General features: G+C 38.0%; 1 protein-coding gene across 6 annotated transcripts in view; it reads left to right on the forward strand.

The window, feature by feature from the left end:
- The window catches only part of igsf9bb (immunoglobulin superfamily, member 9Bb), a gene marked incomplete at its 3' end in the record, with an annotated part of 112000 nt that overhangs the window by 13305 nt on the left and 75898 nt on the right, over positions 1-22797 (forward strand). For all 6 annotated transcript variants that reach the window (XM_079586100.1, XM_079586102.1, XM_079586101.1 and 3 more), the window contains exons 2-3: positions 17508-17699; positions 22388-22534. In XM_079586100.1, coding sequence (XP_079442226.1) covers positions 17508-17699; positions 22388-22534 — 339 coding nt within the window. The remainder of the gene's footprint in view (positions 1-17507; positions 17700-22387; positions 22535-22797) is intronic.

Consider the following 22797-nt stretch of genomic DNA (forward strand, 5'->3'; position numbering starts at 1 on the left):
AAGGCAGAGCTGGTGCTGGTTCGGAGCCAGAGCCTAGTTTCAAATCGGTTCTTTGTTTTTCCACCGCCAAAGCACCAGCTCCGAACCAGTAAAACTGGTTCTTAAGTAGCACCAAATCATTGCAGGGTCTAGAACGGAGCCAAGTAAGAACCGCTTGCGTCAGGGGCTGGGGGCGGGGTTACCGTGACCAACAAGACGAATAGAAACTTGTGACCGCCATTTTTAAATAGCAGCTAGTCGAGCTAATAGCAGCTCGATTATAATATATGTATATGTAAGTTACGGCGAGCTGCACGAACGCGTTGGATTCCGATGTATTTTTGCAATCCCATGAGGATCCATAGTATTGCAACGTCCGTTATTGTTGATGGCTTGTTCGAGATGCATCGGAGCGGCGCGGACCGATCAGAGCTCCGGGAGTATTTGGAGAGCATACGACTCCTTGTGCTTTTGATCGCTTTCGCAGTGCTTTAATGTCACGCGGCGATCGGTCTGCGAGAAGCCGAACCATCTCGAACAAGCCTGGTGTGTTTTTGTTTGGCGCTGCCGCGCTAGCGTTGCTGGGCAACATGAGATGTATACACAGTGACGTAAGATCTGGCTCTGTTTTGGCTCTCTAGCCTGTGGAAAGGCAAACCGGTTCTTAGAAGAACCGTCAGTAGTAGAACCAACTCCGAACCGGCTCTAGCTCTAGCTCTGAACCAGCACCTGGTTCTTGTTGGTGGAAAAGGGGTATCAGAGCAGAGTAGCTCGCTGAAAGGAGGGATGTAGAGAGATTGATTCATCCATGGAATCATTCGAGAATCATTGAAAATGTGGTGATGTTGTGCAATGTTTATTTTGACCTTTGATGCATGTAAACCTGTTGTAGTAGGAGACCTCCAAAACAAAATTAGGAGACTTTAAAAAAGCATAATAGGGACACTTTAACTAAGTGTACTTAATTGTCCTAAGTCTTGTGCATGTCCCTTGAATTAAGGGTTTTCAGTGTAGTCTATAGACTATCTTTAGAATTTTGTGTTTGAACTTCCATTTTTGCAGTATGGTAGTTTTTGTAGAGTTGACTAAAGTTATCATGAGCATTGTAATGTTTGAAGCGGATGTCATAACAAATGTCAGTAGACCAGACATATTTTAAACCGAGCTCTTCTTTCATAAATCTGAAAGATCTTACCTTCATGCGGTGGAACAGGGGGCTACATAATATATAATGTCTATAGAATGAGATAACTACTTCAAACCAAGTAATCACAGTGTAATCACTCTCCACTTCCCTTTATTGAAAGTCACATCCAGTTATTAAAGGGGTCATGAAATGCCATGTTATGTTCACCGTCAACACGTTGACATATGACAACACATGATGTTCTACTCAGAGCTGTTTACGTCCTCGCGCTGGGAAATATATGTTTCTGTGGCAACACTATCAACGCCTAAAATCTAAATAATGACTACTGGTTACTCTACAATAAATCATAGGCAACTTTCAGAACTCCCCTCAAAACTAACTCCCCTGTACAAAATATAAATTATTTGTTTCTACCCTTTTCAAACGGCCGGATCTGAAAATCGCGAGAATCGCGATGTCACAATTCTCTCTCCACACGCCCCTTAACATGCGTCATCTTCATCAAAGAGGTGTGTTCTGAACAACTCATGTCTGTCCATCAAACACAAGAGCAATACTGCTGTTGGATAAAGATGTCGAGTCAGACCTTGGCTGCATCCGAAAACTTAAAAATACTGCCTTCGTAGGATGCATTCCAAGGCAGGAGGGCATCAAGGCACGTCTGAATCCAATGTTAGCTTCACTTCCTTTCTCCTGAGAGACCTTCATCTGATTCATTTTTGAAGGCAGCATAGATGTATCCTTCGCAGCCTTTGATATCCCACAATCCTGTGCGTTCCATTCTGGGACAGTTGAGCTAGAAAAAGAAAGATGGCATCTGAAAGTTGCGGTTGCTGGTCAGTTTGTGTGTAACTAGGTTTTTGACCAATGTTTTCCACTTCTGGTCTCATTTCTTGCGAGAAATTACTACTGTAGTAAATTAATTAGGCTAAATATTTGTTTAGTTCTCACCAAAGCTCGCTCTATTTTGCTGTAGATCATTAAACTGTTGAGCTGCCTCAGAAGTCTGTCCGAAATCAGTTTCTTGAGGTGCCTTCGTGCTTAAATGCTGCCTGCAGAGTCATTGCCTTATAGGGCAGTGAGGCAACAAGTCAACTATCTAAGTTTTTGGATGCAACCCTTGTTCTGTCAGTGGATGTCAAGAAACTGCACCTGAAGTGATGTGTCTGAGCAACTGAAAGATAGTTTTCGTTTGTTCTTCTTCACATTTCACATCGGACTGTTTTGTGAATTATTCCCAACATGCTGGCGGTTTTTCAAAACATGTTTTATTGAAAGATACGGCCAAGTATTTTGTCCTTGGAGGCAACACGAGTACATTTATTTATAATCTCTGAGTCTACAACACAGGACGCAACAAAGCGAATGTTCCAAATCCATTTTTCCTTCATGTCAGAAGTAGCGCAAGCACTTTGAGTATGTCAGAAATATAATGAGTCATCAGTTTGCTGTCGGGATTTGTCATGTCACACTGCATCCAGTGTAGATAGCATCACTAGCTGCGTTTACATGGCTCAATCCGAATGAAATCAATCCGATTAAAGAATCCGAACAAGGTGTTTACATGGACGACAAATAAAGTAATTTTTTCAAAGAAGGAAATTTTAGGATGACACGACAGTCATTTATGACCCTATGTTCAATGGTAGAGGGGTACATGGCACCCGATGAAATTACGGTGAGAGAACCAATACCATTGACAATGCGAGTTGCAATCGTACTGTATAAACTCGGTAGCCACAGACCAATTTTGCTTACCGCACGCCATCTTCCCTTCAAAAACAACAGTGCGTCATCCGTCATTACGTCATTTCTACGTCATTGCACATGCGCATTCCTTTCAGATTTGGTTTTCAGTCCGATTAAGTGTTTACATGTTCTCTTGATCGGATTACAAAAGTAATAAACCACCCCTTTCAATCCGATCGAAATTTCAATCGGATCGAGCTCAATCGGATCAATTAAGGTGTTTACATGAAGGTTTTTCAATCCAATTGAGCCTTTAATCCGATTATAAGGGTCCATGTAAACGCAGCTAGTGATTATTATGGGTTATATTGGCTTTTGTCAAGTTATATACTATTTGTGTCCGGTGTAGACACGATGTTACAGTGTGTTTGAAATATACTTTAAACAAGAGTTTAATGTTATTAAGACACCAAGCGTGTCTTAGAGTGTTGCTAATGAAATTAATATAGGCCGACCTGGTTATTTCAATTTCAAAAAGTATGTCCAAATTCACGGTACTCTCTTACACGGTAAGAGAATAGGCAAAAAGTACCTGGATGACCTACTGTACTACTTCTGGAGATTCTGAAGTGTGCATACGATGGACACTTTACTATCCCATGAGGCCACGGGAGAGGATTTTTGAATGGCAGTGAAGTGACGTAACAAATCTGACCTACGCTGGTAGGTCATGATAATGACAACATGGCAGATCTAGTATGTCCGGATTACATTCACACATTCATGCTATTAGAATGTACATTTTTAGCAGTCGTGAAATAATTAATTATTCAAAATTACCTACTCAATAGAGTTTTTGATTTCGGAGACAGCCAGAGTTTTTTCCCCAGTTTATATATATATATATTTTTTACAAATATTAGACCTTTTTGGTGCAAAAAACGTTGCGAACTTTATAAACTAACAACAATAGCACTCGTTCAGTTTTTGTTTTCAGCTGTAAAGGTGAATCGGCAAATGCTTCTATCCTCCCTAATAATAGCAGCTAGGCTATATAGTTGATTTGAAATTTAATAGTAATTCAGAATACAAATAAATGCAACAAAGAATACCAATTACTGTTTCCTGTAAGAACTTATGTGAATTTTTGTCAGTGTCAATGGGTGAATATACATTTACCGGTATATGTATTTTTACAGTTCGTAAAAAGTAACAAGTTTACATTCATTAGGCCTAATTATCTACAAAATATCTTAACATTTAAGCGTTTTGAGATGAATCTCAGAAAATAAAAGCTTAATTAAATTGCTTAAAAGCTTAAATTGAGCAATATAAAAATTTCTAATTTGCAGTAAATTTCTGAAATCTGATAGCCTGGGAAAACCCAGACCACTCTCAGTTGTAACTGAGTTAGGGTCTGGCAAAGCTCCATAGACAATTCATTTCCACAGGGGCGTCACCAACGGACGTCAGATAGATCTAAAACCAATCAGAGCGATGAATGACATGACGTATGCAGAGCGACGGAGAAACATCTCGAGACTCTCAGCAATTGTCTGTTTGTGTTAACGAAAATTACTATTTTAAATCGCTTAAAACAGACGCGATAGCTGATTCGAACGAGTGATGTTGTGATGTTCCACGGCGGCATCCATCTTTGTAATGTACAAAATCTGCGTCACCGTCTCTGCTCTGTCGTCATCGTGTAAAGCCCGCCCCAACGTTTCTGATTGGTGCCGCGATTTCGACGGATTGGAAATGGGTTTCAATGGGCTCTTTGCCAGACCCACTTGCAGAGCAAATCTAAATTTGCCGGAAGTGGTCTGGGTTTTCCCAGGCTAGAAATCTGATTGTATTTTTTCCAGATTTAAACCAACCAATAGTCTGTTGACTTTTGGTTACTTGCCAGCCAAAAAAAAAAAGGGAGGCAATTGTCACAGAAGCTTTAAAATCTCATTAGTGGAATCCAATATTTTGTTTCTGTTTCTGCCTAGCCTGATAACATCATTGAGTCTGAAAACATGAGTCAGCCTCTAACATCATTACTACACAGTCATTTACACCAGGGGTTCTCAAACCTGAGACTGCAAGACCTAAGTTGGGTGTGTCAGATTAGGAAGACAAAATGCAATGCTACGGGTCCTCCAGGACAGGTTTGAGAACCCCTGATTTTCGATTTACACACATACCTAAAGGAGAAGTGAACGCTGCCTGGGAGAGTTGGGGTGGAAATCAGACCGAATCCTCAGAGGAGTTTGTGGAGCTGAATCTTAATCATGTGGCCCCTATCTGGAGGATTGATTAACCTGTAGCCCTGACAATGCAAGCTCACAAGAACTGCGGGATATTGAAAAGAGAATCAGCTGCGAAACGAGAAATGGGACGCGTCTAACTGATGACATCAGAAATTCAAGAGAATAGTTTTTTACTTAACACATGATAACATTTACATCATGTTATTTTTCAGCTTAGAGCTTCTCATTCACAAATGTAATCTTATAAATATTTTATTCAGACCATTAAGTGTTCAGTTTGATTGTCTTAATCCCTTAAGCGGCACCCCCCCTTTTTTAATAGACATGAAAATGCACATTCTGAATTTAAATGGTTGTAATTCAAGAATGGTTTGGAAAATAGATGTAAGATTGGTCTTGTTTTAAAGAAGACATTTGGCAGATTTTTGTAGAAGTGAAATAAATTAAGAAAGTTAAAAGTTTGAGTTTATGAAAATGTACAATGTTAAAAATTAATTATTCATATTTTATATAAAATATATATTTTCAAAACCTGGTGGCCAAAAATCTGAACAAGTTGTGTTTCAAATTTTAGGTTGATATCTCAAAAAATAAGCTTTCAGGGTTTAGGTTTAGTATAGGATATTACTGTTTTAAATAATGGCTATGCCTTAAACTGTATTTCGTCATTTGACCATGATACTGCTGAACCATGTGATCACAATATATTGTGAATTATTTTAGCCATTTCGGGAGCAGTTTTGCTGTTTACTATACATTATTAAGCTGATGAGACCTTTTCTCTAGCACATGCTTAGCTTTCTGAAGATCATGTTTCTCAACCTCACAGCCAGCATTTCACCCTTAAGACACCCTTCACATTAAACACAGTTTTGTGGAATGTGCTAAACTGCATGGTTTAGAGTAGACTAAACTGACTAGTTGGTGGTTTGCTTGAACCACTAGTCGACTAATCTTTCATAAGGAAATACTGAATAATTAGGAAGATTTAGAGTTCATGTGATTTCTCAGGAAACAGTATTGTGTTTCAATGTGTTTATTGTGTCTCAAGATGTTTAAAAAAATGTTTTTTCAAACATTTTAATTTGATACATTGTCTTCATTCAACGGTATTCAACGGTGGCGCAAGCCAGCAAAACACACTAAAGATGTTTGCAACTCAATCTCGTGGCCATTTGTAACTATTTAGCATTTTGGCAAATTGGTGGTAAATTTGTTTAAATTTGTGCCATCTCATTCCGTACGTATATACAAATTCATACGAAATCTCCACCTCAGAAAATAGTTGTCGGGTTAATGTTTGTGGCTGTTTCTGTTGTGTTTTAAAGGGGATACATTCAAAGACACATCTTCTAGGGTTACTGGTTTTAAACTGTCCAGTAACTAAAGTTCTGCAGTCAACCATCATGATTCAACCATACACAATTGCCCTTACTATTTGTTTAGGATTCATCATTAAATCTGAATCCGGTTCAGTCTGTTTAGTTGTCTCTTGTGTTTCTCCTCTGCTGTTGAAAAAGAGCCTGTCGAGAAAGAAAAAAAAAAAAAAAAACGTGATTTTGCCCCTGCAGAGAACATTGTATGAACGGCACTATTAATTATATTCTCCATTTCCATCTTTTGAAAGCACTGTGCTAGAGGGCTGAAGGAAACAGCCAATTAAGTGATTTCCTTAAGTGATTTTTAAGTGTTAGGTCTTTAGCATTGTTGTTTTTAATGGGAGGGAAAAGCATCCATTTAGGATTTTTGGAAGTGAGTTCTCATTGCAGGTCAAATGAGATTTGTTGAAGTCATTTCTAGGGTTGATATGGTAATTTGCTTTGATTTACTTCATGTTTTTAAGGCATGAGAATTTGGATGGCAATGCAAAGTATGGTTTTAGACATTACTGTAAACGGCATAGTCATTTTTAATCGGTTTAACTTAAAAAGGAAAGAAAAAAGTTGAGTATTTGCATGGGAATATTAAGCGATATGTGCTGGTCCACCATGAAAAGTGCTGTGTCATTCAGTCTGAAAAGTGCATGAACCTAATGAAGGAAAATAGATTAAATCATTTGTCTGGATTAAGTACTTTTTCTGATACTCTTGTGCCACTTGGCCTGTGGTGCCAAAGTTGATTTTCTGGTTCTCATATTTAGACGTACATTACAGCTTTTACAGACCGATAAAATCCTGTGTCTTACCGCATGTCAAATCATTCTGGAAATATTTGGCACTTTAAGTAGAACACAATTAAAATTGTTATTATGGGATTACAATTAAACTTAAAATGTATTTCTGCAGTTAATCACAAGATGGATTGTCAGAAATGAAGGGGTCTCATAAATGCGACAATGTTGTATCTTTGATGTACTTTACAATTGTAGCTTCCCAAACTATAAGCTACTCATTTGCTGATTTTTAACCAGCTTCGTATTGAAAGTGTATCCAAACTTTATTACATAGAGCTTGAGTGATCGAATGGAATTCATGCGTAGTTCAGGCAGACCACTGATCGTGACGCTCAGGCTCAGCTGATTTGTTACTCCACCTACACACTAATCAACTATAGTATTTAAGCTCATCCAACGAATGCTCCGCAGTCTGTCGCACAGATATTTAGACCCACCTCCACCCCTTCACCTCCTAGCATCTTCATTACAGAGCAGTGGATGCTGTTTAGAAACTCTATGTACGTACTCATTGTATGGCTTTCTTTAACATATGCTAAGAAACATTTGGTTATTAAAAGGCTTGGGGGTTTTGTGTCTCAAGGATGTAACTCAAGCTGTCTAGTATGGGAGCTCGAGCACCTTAGAGCCTAAGCCTATCGCCAAATCCAAAGGTTGTCAATAAATTTAATTCTCAAAGTGGTCCTGACTGAACTATATATTACCTGCACCCAGATATCCAAGTTTATTTGTCAGCGAAAGTCTGCTGAATGTCCACTGTATGACAGTCTGATCGACAGAGGGGCAGCGCTAAATTAAAAAGTGCATTATGGCAAAATTATGATATTTAAATACAATTGTAGTCTAATGATGGAGTAGATCTATGAACACGTAGAGATTAAGTTACAGTAGACCTGTAGAACTAAACCTGAAAACTTCAAACCAGAACTATGAAAGTTCATTTGGGGATTATATTCTGTTTTAAGTCTTAGACTTCAGATGACCTGAAATTTCTAAAAGAGGTTAGCATTCCATTACAGTCCTCTCAGCAGACCAAGAGTACACTGATCCACCCTTAGCCATCTGCCCTTAATACTGGCATTCAGCAGGGGGTAAGAAGCTTGGTTTGGGACCCACATCTATATCACCCCTTTAAACCTGGAGGCCAGATTGGTCTAACATTTGCATAATAACACACCGGTTAACACAGGTTTCTTGCGTTAGAAAGATATAGTTAAAGGGATAGTTCACTTTAAAATTAAAATTCTGTCATCATTTACTCACCCTGAAGTTGTTTCAAACCTGTTTTAATTTATTTCTTCTGCTGAACACAAAGAAAGATATTTTGAAGGATGTCAGTAACCAAACAGTAGACTGTACCCATTGACTTCCATAGTAGGAATTTTTTTTACTGTGGAAGTCAATGGGTACAGTCTACTGTTTGGTTACTGACATCCTTCAAAATATCTTTCTTTGTGTTCAGCAGAAGAAATAAATTAATACAAGTTTGAAACAACTTGAAGGTGAGTAAATGATGACAGAATTTTAATTTAAAGTGAACTATCCCTTTAAGTAACTGTACCAGGTATGTCTCCTGACATATTTTAACCCAAAATGACCCCAGCCAACCTTTGTAATTGTAAACTTTAACACAACACAAAATGAATAACTTTTGCATGCATAAACATTGTCTTTTTTCTAGTTGGTGAAATGAACACTTGATAATCCAGACAGACGTCCATGAACACAAATGAAAATTATTTTAAGCTTCAGGTCTCGTTATAAACCTTATAAGTATGGCTCATTAATATTATAATCATGATATTATAATATACTATAACGTAATATGCCATCAAAAGTGTGTGTGATGTAAATCTGTGATATTAACTTAGTAAATGATAATAAGTACCAATCAATCATGTCAAATGATTTTAGCAGCTGTCAAATGTGATATCCACCTTGAAATGTGGCTGAGTAGCTGAGGCAGGTTACCGAGGAGCAATCAGCACTTTCATTAAGGATTCTGCTCGCGTGATGCGACCGGTTGAAGCTTCAAAGTTATGCACTGCCCCCAGTTCCTCCTTTGCAATTAGAGGTCCATCCACTCTAACATCTTACTCTGTGGCCATTACTTAGGAGTACTTTATAGGTATTATAGAAGCAGGCAGAAGTAGTTTCATCCATCGCAAAGCTAACTGCTCAGTGGAGTTCATAGGAACATTGATAAAGTAATTCAGGGTGAACTGGGTTTGAAATTGTGGTGGTGTGGTCATCTTTTTTGGAGTTATATACTGTCACCTCTCACATGTAGTTGTGTAGGGGCCCTAGCTTACTATTCCCCCTTACTGGGCCCACATACAATCTGCAACAACAGAACATGTGGAATTCACCTTTGGCTAAGCTCCGCCCCCCTTAGTTACTGTTGCTACGCCTGGGACTAACAATATCAAGGAGCAACACTGTTCATGCAAAGCTGGGTAGGTCTCTATTCACTTCTATAATCGTTAATACAAAGCAAACGGACTACGCGAGTATAAAGTTGTATTTATTAGCAGCGTGTGCTAGCGTATCAACAATTAGGGTAGAGAACCGAAATCATAACCTAAACCAGCATAAAACTGTCTAACTAGTATAACTTCACAGTAAGGTTAAAAGCTAAATTTATCTTAGAGCACACAAAAGTGTGCTTGTTGATCCTCTAGGGGTTTCGCTGACGGCGAGGACGTCCACACAGTTTAATCCAAAGACGACACTTGTCAGGATTTGACTTCGTTTTTGGGAATGGAAAAAAACGAACACCCCCCTTCAACCTCTCTGGGAAACGCGTATCTGTGTTACAAATGCCCCAGGCACAACGTTTAACCATATTATTTATAAAACTATGATGGTAATAGCCTGCCGAGACCAAAAATATGAGAAGCCTGTGTTAAAGTCAATGGAGCGCTGTGAAAAAGTGTCGGACCTCTGTGGGAGCTCGTTCTTGGCTGCGCTGTGATTGGTCAATCTACATTCTAGGGTGTGGCTTAGCCAAAGGCAAATTCCCCATGCACCTTGCACGTTTTTATTTAATTTTTTATTAGGGCTGGGAATCGATTAAATTTTTTTACGATGTAATAGCACAATTTGCTGTAATTAATTGCATTTCCCCCAAGCTTGTAATCATCAATATTTAAACGTAGAATCATCTAATTAAATTAAACAACACAGAAAAAAAGGAACAGAAAATAGCCCTATCTTAAAATAATATTACACATCAATATAATATTCTTCATTCAGGTCCTTGCAACATAATCAAAGTTAAAGGAGCATTTCACCCGTGGGAACATTCATCTTTATTGAAACTGGGTCATATATCGAAATGTAAAATAAATTTCTAATTTGGTGCCTTCTTGACCGAGGAAACACAGAAAGTAACTTTAGGGCGCATTTGTATGAAAGACAACAACTCCCACAATGCACCACATTGCAAAGCTCCACAAGCCACTCCCACTAATCCAGAACGCTGCGTATGAGGTATCCGCCTATCAGAGAAATCACTCTTCTGTCTACAAAGCTAGTTAACCCCCAGAGCTTGAAATTAATTTCACACAAACTTTAAAGTTTGTTTAAAACTTTAAAGGGGTCATGACATGGTTTTTTTTATTTTATTATTATGTTCCCTTAGGTGCAATTATAGTATTACTATAGTTTTTTTTACAAAAAACTTTTAAAATGTAGTGATTTATGACCTTTTCCCACCCTGTTTCTCATCCTCTGATTCAAACAGTCTGTTTTGGGGGTGTTTCCCCTTTAAGAGTTCAGTGTTAACGCCCACTGTTATGATTGGCTAACGTCAGTGCCTATGCATCAATTATTAACGCCCCCAGCCAGAACATTTGCGGATTCGGCGCAACTGTTTAATAGCGGGTGATGCATGCGAAGCAATGGCTCTTGCAATGATAAAACCTTATTATGTTTGAGCCGGAATCAGAGGAAAATGAACCATCACCACAACAACGAAGACTGGATCAGCCCGTGTCCACATGGAACGTGAAACTATTTTGAATTAATAAAAAAAATTTAACCCGAGACACTTGAAAACGGATTATTGTTGCATAATTATCCTATAGCTTAATTTGCTAACAGTTTAACATTATTTAACTAATCACATGTAGGCCTACTAGAAAGGCGACATATTTTCAAGATTCTCTTATACAAATGTGTTCATATTAGCCATGGTAAAAAGTAAGTTTGCGTCGTCGGTGTTGAGCCCAGAATAGTCGGCACGGACTTATCTTTGAGCAACAGTTTTCTGGCAAAGCCAAGCATCATATTGGGATTTTTTCCTCAAAACAAGTCATCCTTAAATGTATAGAACAAACGCTTAAACTAACACTGCCGTAACTGGGACGTCCGCAAAAAATAAAGTGCATCCATTTTTCCCTGACGACTGGATCTTTCAGCGTATTTAAAAAGTAGTTTAAAGTTTTAAATACATTACTTACAGTTTGCGTCGTCGATGTTGAGCCCAGAATAGACGGCACGGACTTATCTTTGAGCAACAGTTTTCTGGCAAAGCTCACAGTCATCCTTCAAATGTATAGAACAAACGCTTAAATTAACACAGCCGTGACTGAGACGTCCGCAAAAAATAAAGTGCATCCATTTTTCCCTGACGACTGGATCTTTCAGCGTATTTAAAAAGTAGTTTAAAGTTTTAAATACATTACTTACAGTTTGCGTCGTCGATGTTGAGCCCAGAATAGACGGCACGGACTTATCTTTGAGCAACAGTTTTCTGGCAAAGCTCACAGTCATCCTTCAAATGTATAGAACAAACGCTTAAATTAACACAGCCGTGACTGAGACGTCCGCAAAAAATAAAGTGCATCCATTTTCCCCTGACGACTGGATCTTTCGCAGCGTATTCAAAGATGTTGTTTGTCCACAGCCAGGAACAGCACATCTGCGGCATCGTAACTTCCCTGTGTACACACACAGACCCACTCGCTGTCCGTCGACTGAACACTTGTGAGGCGCGCGGCGCGCGGGCGCGACAACGATACGAAATGAGCGTAGTTGCCTTGCGCTTTAAGCGTAACTGTCTTCTGCTGGAGGCGGTCATATGCAAACGCTGGTACGTCACTTCGTACCGTGACGTCACTTCTTACCATGGATCCAGAACGAGCTGTATTTAGAGCTTGATTAAATAAATGATTCGTTTATAATGGGGAGGACGTCTTAAGCTATGAAACTTGCAGGACGTTTAAATGGTACAAAGACCTCTTATATACCAAAAGATCAAGGCAAATTTGGTTTCTCATGTCATGACCCCTTTAAACTTTAAAGACTGCAGAAGCCGCCGGCGCCTCTTGTTCCTCCATCAGTCTCAGCTGCTCTTCGCTATATTGCGGCTCGTAAAAGTAGCCACCAACTTTCGAAATCCTCTTCTTTTTCTATATCATATTGAGTAAATTAACTTCCGCCATTGTAGTAACTTCACATCTGGCTCCACAGCGCCTGTTAGCTTAGCTTCCAAACAAGATGGAGGATATTGCTTTTAGTTTCAGAACGTGAAGTCCCACCCACTGATCTGTAATAGGTCTGTAGCGTGAGGGTCCCACCCCCTGGATAAATGAGGAACGAGTGTTTGTAGTCTCAACCACTCTACAAAGATATTTGACTTCCTGCTTAGAATGACGCAAAATTAAGATTTTTACATCATTATAAGCAGGAACTGCAACACTGAAATCCTTATTTCTCCCTTCTCAGGGGAAAATGAGGGAATAATGCATGACCATTCAAAAATATGACTGGGTTTCTAACGATACAATGCTTAATGCAAATGGGTGAAGTGTCCCTTTAACAGATTTTTTTTTTCATTTTTAAATGTCCTTATTCCTTAATATCCGCGGAAGTCGTGTGTGTGGGGCTGATATCTGTCTCTTACTAGCAATCGCACCCTGCTTCATACCACAGTCATGATAAAAACGTAATTGTATTCACTCATCCTTAAACATTGTTAGATCCATCGGCTTGACGACAAGTTCCATAGTTCTGCAGGAAATTTCATCAAACTATGATTTTAGTTTAGTTTAGCCAAACTATGCCACTAGACCCCTAGCGGCAATTTTTTTTTATTACATATTGTATCTTTAAGACAGCGCTCCTGACTGCGCTGGCTTCGGTCAAGAGGGTAGGGGACCTGCAGGTGTTTCAGTTGGCGAATCGGGCTCCTAATTCGTCAGTTACCGTTTTAACGTAACGCCTAGGTTACGTATGTAACCCGCGTTGCCTGAAGAAGGGAACGGAGTCGTTACGTCCCCCTGCCATAGTTGCTGAACCACCGTTGAGCGGCCGGGTCACCAGCTCGGCTCCTCAGCGAAATTCTGAAGTGCGATCGCACAGGCTTTCATGTTTATACCCACGCTGCAGGGCGGCGACTACTTAAGAGCCTGTAAATTCTGCTCCGGCAATAATCATATGATTTGACTAAGTCACCTGACATCAGAGAGCAGCCTTGCTAGAGGAGACATGAGCTGATCAGGCCTCAGCTTGGGCTTTTTGAAAACAGAGAGAACCTGAACCTCTGAGGGTTTCGTGTGAGTGATCCATGGCAGGGTTGATGTGATCCAGCCGAACTAGGTCAAGTCCTTCCCTTCCATTAGAGTGTCATTAGTTTTCAAAGTCACCATAATATTTTGGTTTTTATCATCCTTGTCAGAAACGTCTAATGCAGATGAATGGGGAAGCTACAGTCTATTGTTCGCCAAGGGGAGGTAATGTCATTTAATTTGCGCTGTATAACTGAGCTCTTTATTATTTTTCTTTGTATTTGCCCATTTACAGTCTTTACACCTTTTTTTTTATTTTCTTCCCAAGACTTACTCAAAGCATCTTTTCTTTTTAGCTTTTTGTCTGTTTTTTCTTTCAGGCAGTGGGCTCTTCCAGTTGTAATTGCACCTTCAGGATCCATCCTGTTTATATGCTGTGTTTTTTTGCACTGCAAATTAGAAATTCTCATCACCACTCATTAAAGTTATGCCACAATCAGACAAGATTGACTCTGAAATAGTCAGATACTTGACAGATGCTTGATTAATTTTCTTGCGCAAAACAAACTTTTAAAACAATGTTTTAAAATTGGATTAATAAGATTGTACAGGTGATACTACTTAGTTTTTTTAGATTTGTGTTTTACTGGCCCAATTTCTTTCATGTATTGACTTCCTAAACTGAAAGTTCAGGTAGAATTTTTTGTAATAGCAAATAGCCTTTAATTTGTGTATTTTTTTAGAACTGGCACAATGATGATAAATACTTTCTGGATCATTTCCTGTATATAGATTTTTTCTTTAATTAAGATTGCTCATTTGTCCTGCCATATTGATTCTGGTGGAAATAGTTGGCAATATTATGACCCTTGGGTGTTGATTTAGTGTTTTTAGTGGAAGCACACTATCCTGAATCAAATCCTTCACAATCTCAGAGCACTTACAGGTTACTTTGACCTACTTTCCTAAGTGGGATTTTCAAAGGAAGTACGGTGCCTCCAGCCTTCCGTTACATTTATAATGTTGAGCAAGATCTGTGAATATCATGATATGCTGTTAGATCGTTAATGTATGCCTAATATATTGATGCTTTCATCAGTATATTCATGCAAATCTTATGCTAAGATGGATGTATCTTTGCAAAACACTGAAAACCAGTTCAGCTTCTACCAAGGGCATTATCTGCCTTTATTGATTGTATTTTTTACATTTATTTATTCTTTTAGGTTATACCTGTGGCAGTCTTGGCTCACTTGGTATCTGAAGCCAAATAACACATGGCCAAAGTAGTAGTAATAATCCTAATAATAATAATCAAAATAATAATAACCTTTTTATAGAAAATAGCTTGTAGCATAGAATATCCACAATATTATCTCCTGAAGATCTGCTTTTAACTGAATTGAACTAATTTCCTAATTGATAAACTTTATACAGATATAGAACTGAACTGAATAAACACTAAACTGACTTCACTTGAAAAATGACACTATCTTTATTATCTATTAACAATCTGTTTTACAGTAGAATTGAATTCTGCTTGCATCATTGAGCATTATTATCCTGATGTTTATCACCATAACTGCTTTAAACAATCTGTCTGGTATAAAGCGTTATATAAATAAAGGTGACTTGAATTTGACTACATTATGTATGTTGCTAATGCTAAATGAATAAAAGTAAATGTATAGGTAAGGAATTGGGCAGCTTAATTACCAAAGATACAATTTTTGATTTATTCATGAACATTATTGTTATTCGTTTATTTATGAGCAGTATTTATATTTTACATGACCAAAGAAGAAGAAAAAAAATACCATTCACTTAAATCGAAAATAGTGCTTTGATAATGAAAGTCTTCTACCTTCTTTCTGTCTTCAAAAGAAAATCTTATGAATAAAACAAAAACAAATGATGCTTGGATTTTTACCACAGAGAATGCTTGAGTCCTCTCTGTTGTAAATGCACATCCTCTTTCTCTAAGGGCTCAAGTGGATTGACTGGCTCAATCCCCTGTGTCTTTCATTGTAAACGGGAGTAAATCTGGAGGGGAGAGTAGAGAGAGCAGCTTGTTAACCGCTTGTTGCTCTCAGCCGTGCAAACAGTGAAGTCATACCTTCCAAGGCTTGTTTTGCTCACCGGTGATGTCACCAGCAGCCAATCAGCAGGCGCTGCTGCAGTAGGTAGTGGGTGCAGCGGGACTCTTGGGTATACGCACAGGGACACTGGGGGCACTCCGGCTCTCATCATCACATCATTACGGGGCGAGAGAGGAGGAGGGAAAGCAGCAGCTGAGAATATCTAATCACAGTCGTGATTAAGTCATCTGATTCCCCAGCTTTTTATGTGTGATGTGCCTCACAAAGGAAATTACATATTGAATAAATCAGTTTCAGTCCACCTGGGCTTTGATTAAACCATACTGTTTTATCTGTCATGTTAGGCACCGCTTAAGGAAGCTCTCACACTCTTACATGCATTGATTATTAGGCTATATTAAGTTTTTCATTGGGCACCGTGACCTTAAGTCAAGGTCAGTTTTGCTCCAGAGGAGAGGAAGACTTGATGTTTTATTCTGTCTTATGCTAGTTTTTCATCTAGTCATCTATATCTGATTAATCATATTTGATTACCTATTAATTTGCTGCGGGCAAGATAAGCTTGGATGTCACGGTTACTGTAGCAAAGGTTGATTGCAGTTTCACTATGTCTGTCCGATACGGTTTCATTACTTTAATTGCTTTCTAGAAAATTGTGATTTAATTAAACTCACTCATTTAGACATTTCACTGTTGTTGTCAACAAAATATTTAGCTCTTCAGGTGGGCAGGATCTTACATTCTGTCATATGAACAACCAGTCAGTCAATAGCCTGGCAAACCTACAGTAAGTACACATCCGAGTTTACAGGTTCCCTATTATTTTTGTTTCGGACTTAACCGTAATGACAGTCAGGAAGTCAGTTGTGAACTCAGAAACGCCTCTGAATGATTCACTGACTGAGTGAATCTGAGTCAGACTTCTAACTCACAAACCACTTCAACACTGTATTTTGAATCTTTTTGACTGACTTATTATTAAGAGACGATTCATGAGATTCACTTGAATCGGATGTGTTCTCGCTGTGTTTGTTGGAAACAATACTTGTTCTCTAGCAAGACAAACCTTTCATGACTTGCCAATGTTGAGTAGATTTAATTGTTGTATATTTACATTTTAACATACTAATTTATTAGTAGCATACGTTTAGGATGATACATAGAGCACCTTGCTTCAACAAGAACAACTGACCATTTAATTTCAAGTTCATTAGATTGTGACAAGAAATAATGCAGAATCTTAAATATTTCTTATTTGTTTGTCCTAAGTTTTCTTTGTTTTAAAATGTTCAAATCCTACAAAAACGTGTTGACTTCCAGGTTTAAGTATGAGACAAAAACAAAACACTTTTGGAGCCCATTGTATTTTTTTGTCTTCGTAAATAGAGAGAGAACGAGTGTGTATATTGATTAGTAAAATAGTTTCCAGTTTCCGGAGAGATAAAATAGATTTCTGGATAAGGCTAATGTATGCTGAATTGAACTTCAGCACATAGCCTGCAGACTTGCTGATCCAGGGTTGATCTACTAACCAAAATCTAATTTGAGCTGTTATAGGAATCATTGCTCAATGCTCACCAGAGCAGTTTCAGTGTGTGGTTGGTACAATCCTTTGTGTGATTGCTCATCAAAGTCCATATGTTCTGACAGGTGCCCACGGAGTCAGAGAGGAGCCCCAGTTTGTGACGGCCCGCGCTGGGGAGACCGTGATTCTGGGATGTGACGTGGCCCACCCACTCAACGGCCAGCCCTACGTGGTGGAATGGTTCAAGTTTGGAGTTCCCATCCCCTTCTTCATCAACTTCCGCTTCTACCCTCCCCATGTGGACCCCGAGTACGCCGGTGAGCCCTGATTACTTCTGTCTCACTGTATAACACCATTCACGCAAATATAGCCATTGTTTTATCAATTGTTATAACTAATAAAGCTATTAATTAATTCATGATTATTGCATTTAATAAAGGAAATTCGCACATTTTACATGAGTTTCAGACATATTCTTTCTATTAGACAGTGTTTTGCATTGATAGTGCCATTTATATTTCATGCACTGAAATGCATTAAAATGCATAGAAACAATTTGGTCTTGTTTTTGAGATAAATACTGTTGAAATGTCTCTTTCCCTTTCCAATTATTACACTTCTAAACTTCTTGTTTTTTTCCGCATGTGGCTTTGATTTGTCACATGAAATTAGTGAACACTAATTGCCTGTTTGATTTGAGATCATTATCTGCAGTCTTCATCAGATAAAACTATGACCATTAATATATTCGAACAAAGCACAGACTGTTTCATCACAACGACTGTGATTCTCCCAAAATTACCCTTATATGAACCCGGTTTTAAAGATGGAAGGTTGCCTTTCATAAGGTTGCCTAATTCTCTTTATGATAACCGTATTTGCAGATATGGCAGGTAGGGATATACCAATTTAAAATCAAATGCTGAAAGAAAAAAAATATTTTAACTAGAAACTAGGTCTATATTGATTAATTTTCCTCTTAGGTCTCAGTTTTTGAATTGTGCTAAATGAATACAATGAAATTACACCCCTACAAACCACAGGAGGTACAAGACCGATTTGTTTAGCATTCAGTCATTTCGACTGAACATTACTGGGTTGGAACTGTTAGTTGGATGCAGACTGGGAAATTTAATTTATCACCCACCAGACACAGTGTTTGGTGAATGCCCAATTTGATTAACTACTATCACTATTGCTATGACAAAAGATACCCTGCTTTTTCGCCAACCATTTTAACTTTTTTTAATTCAGTTGTATAAAATAACTTTTTTTTATTTTGGATCCTGGTTGGATGTAATAAACAGGTCCATATAAGTCAGGAATAATTTAATTTTGACAAGTTTTTATTTGGTCATTCTGCCAGTAAATGTAGGTGGCTGATCTACATGATTGTTGGATATGTCGGCTGATTCATTTTTTTAATATACAGGGTATCGCAGCAGGTCGTTCAGCCATATGTTTGACCCACTGAAATGGAGACACTCACTATTGGCTCTGAAATCAGCCCAGTCCAGACCTCAGCACATTATTTAATCTCATTCATAGGGGCTGAAAGCTTTATCACAGTGCAAGAGCCAGCCGTGTCAACAGATTATGAATCGAGACATACGGGCTGGTTTGAAGAAAGCTCTTATCTTTTGCTCCAATGGATCTGGCGGTCCAGATCAGTGGACAGGTGGAAGAGGTGCTGATCTCTAGAGCAAAGCATCAGCCGAACAGATGAAAGAGGTTTTGTGCTGCGGTTGGGGTAGAGTGAGGCAGATCAAATATGATCCTTTTTTTTTCATAATTGAGATTGAAAATTACATCATTGATAAGAAGTGGAAACAGAAAGGGCATAATTTAAGAGCATGTCAGATTTATAAAAGCAAAGAAACTGTGATAGTTTATCAGACGTGGCTTGGGGCAGGATATGCAATTTTAATGGCTCTCACTCACGGTGAACGGTAATGAGATGGGATTTTTTTTTACTTTCTCTCATCCTGAATCCTTAGCTGAATTTCCAGCTGTGATTTTTAACACATCGTGCAGTATTTTTTTTAAATAGATTAAGATAAAAAAATAAAAAATAAAAAAAAAGATCTTATAGGCTGTTGCTCTGCTGCTGCTGGAACCCTGGGATGTAGGCTATGTGATTTGAAACCTTATTTGAAGTTTTTGACTCCATCACCAATCTTGGTTAATAAAGCATTCCCCTACTTTTACATTTGGATTATCTTTGGCATCTAACATTCACTCAGTTAATCTTTAAAAAATAAAGATATATATATATATATATATATATATATATATATATATATATATATATATATATATATATATATATATATATATATATATATATATATATATATATATAAATGATAAATTGTATAATTTGTATAATTAATTGTATTATGAATGGTAAATTTATTTATTGAATTTTATAACAACAGAGAGACAAACAATCAAACAAGCAATGAAAAAAACAAAAAAAAAAAACACAGCAATATGCTACTAACAAGACAAAGACTTCATCCAAAAACGGATGTTTTTAAAAAAAAAAATTTATTGCATCTTTTATCAATGTTCCATTGAGCAGGATCCATAATTGTGGCATACAGTAGATGGCCTGTGTGCTTCTGTGACCTGTATATAAATGAGGTTTCTCATGTGGTCTTATTCAGCAGGATATTTCCTCTGATCTCTGGCCTCATAGTGAGCACCGCATCCTCCAGACTAATAGCTCAACTCAGCACATCCACAGTAGCTCTGTGTCTTAGTGCGTGAGACCCGGGCACAACTCTCCCAGCTGTAATAGTAACTGGTGTGCATCCAGCATAGCTCAGGCATAGATATCCGATATCCACCACAAAAAGCCTGTTTGTCACCAAATGACTCCATATGAATCCCATGTAATGGGCCTTTGTCTAAGCATGGGATTGAGAGATGATAAAGAGGCCACGTATCTGAGAGTCAATGTATTATTCATTTATGATAAATACAGATGAAATGGCAATTCTTTAAAAGTTTTAGTCTTGTTTATTCAGGAACTGCACAAAAAAAAAGCCTGCAGTGCTGGAAGTCATGTGAGTTACTGCTTTACTGCAGTTTAAAAAAAAAAGTTTTCTGTTACTTGCATTGGTGTTATTGTCATCTGTCATAATATTAATATGCTATGTACTATTAATTTAATTTAATATATTTTGGTATTATTTACATACTATTAATATACTATACTATACTTTTATTTGATTATTTATGTATTATTACATAGTTTTCATTTAAATTTTGGTTTAGGTCCTAGTCTTTTTGTTAGGTTAAAAATTGTCTTGTAGTATTTTTATTTTAGCTTTATTTCAATTAACAAATGAATACAATTGTAACCGTTTTAGTTGTAATGACAATAATAACACTGCATCATGTACTCTACTCACTCTTACTAAACCTGTATGACTTTCTTCTGTGAAACAGAAATTTTTTTTTTGTCCATACAGTGAAAGTCAATCCTGCATGTGTCCGATTCTTCAAAACTCTTTAACATTAAAACAAATAAAAATAATATAATATACAGTATATACTGTCTATATAGTGTTTCATATACAGGTTTGAACTAGACCTTCAACATAATGAGGGAGAGAGAAGGAAAATGAAGGAAAATGGAAAATGTACTTCCGTACTGTATTGACCTCCACCGTGTCACTTCCTGAGGACTATCTTTAACCTACATCACGTGCCAGCGTTGTTTCTCTTGCTCTCATCAACACTCTCTTACAGCTGTAAAAGTAGGCCAGGCGTTTGACCGCTCTCGTTTCGCTTCTGGTTCTCCTTCAGTGTTATTGATCTGCAGGGCCTTACAGAAATTGCTGTGTGTAAGATATATTTGTGAAGTTTTTTGTTATGTGCGACCTTGGTTTGGTCATAAATGAGATCATTGGACACAATTTTGTACTATTTCCAGTCGTGCCAATAGTGCTACTATCTATATACTGTACATGGAGAAAATATATGAAACTGTTTGTTTACATTACATTACTTCATCATTATTTCAAACCAAGAATAAAATCTAACAACAAAGATAAGTCATGCTTCACACAAAAAAACTTTGCTAAAAACAAAAATAATTTAGACTGTACAACTAATGCGCATGCAAGATTTTATTTTTCTTATTTACATAGTGTTTTTATTTTGTATGCTGTGGGACTATAAAAGATTCTTTTCAGACTGTGTATTGGCCATGGTAATGCCATTTTTATTGAAAAAAAAAAGTTTTTTGAGGACAAACAGAGGCCCTTAATAGCCTTTAACGCTGCTGTCTTGCAATCCCCTCTGCCTGTACTGATATTGTTTCCGGCCATCTGTCCAGCACTGTTGCCAGAATATAGAGCAAAAGGCATAAATCCTCCTCTCTGCCTGACCCTCGAAGACAGCCAGCCAGCTATATCATAGTGTCACAAAGGATTTGCCCACGTCTGGCGTGGTTAGAGATGTGTGTTTCCCGATTTGCTCATGGGAGTTTCAGAAATGACTGTGGGCCACTTCGGCTCTCACTTCAGCCTTCATGGCCCCTGGACCTGACACTGCTGTCGCCAAAACAACACTCATGAGTGATGCTGTTGTGGACCCGGGCTGTGTACATCATTGCGAGAGTAAAGATAAACAATTAGATTTAATTTACTTGAATTAAATGTGTAAATGGCTGTAGGCTTCTTTGTTTTTTCATGTACTAAACCAAAAAAACAACAACTTGGAGTGGTGTGAATTAAAATATATTACAGTATAAAGTATATACAAATATATTTTTAAAAAATACAAAATGTATATAATAATAAACATATTTTTAAAAAGCATATTTCCCTTTATATTATAAATACCATTTGGAATGGCAATTAAGTTTTTTTTTTTGTGTGTGTCTCAAACTGACTACGAAACGGTAATGTTTTGTTATAGATGGGTGTTTTGGACCCCATGCATCAGACTCAGAGCATCTCTCACATCTTTTGTGTGCCTCTGAACCCCTCAGGTCGAGCCAGCCTGCATGGCAAGTCATCTCTACGCATTGAGAGGGTTCGCTCGGAAGACCAGGGCTGGTATGAGTGCAAGGTCCTGATGCTGGAGCAACAGTATCACACCTTTCACAACGGCAGCTGGGTGCACCTCACAGTCAACGGTGAGTCTCTGACCTAAGATCAGTTTTCTCCTTATGTCACTTATAGGGTTTAGTTTTGTTTTTAGGCTGACGTTGAGCCTACTGTAGGTCAGGTTGAGAAGGTCAAGTTGAACCCAGAGCTTTGTTGTCTGATTGTGTCCAAACCAGATTTGTTGTGATTTAAAAAAGTGTGATTTCAAGTTTCTTAACTAGTTGAAAGTCGTTTTTTGGCGTTCAGTCGGCTGTTTGGTTTCGTGGCATAGCCCCATCTACACCAAAAACTT

This window comes from Phoxinus phoxinus (genome assembly GCF_949152265.1).
Source record: "Phoxinus phoxinus genome assembly, chromosome: 17".
Taxonomy (NCBI): Eukaryota; Metazoa; Chordata; class Actinopteri; order Cypriniformes; family Leuciscidae; genus Phoxinus; species Phoxinus phoxinus.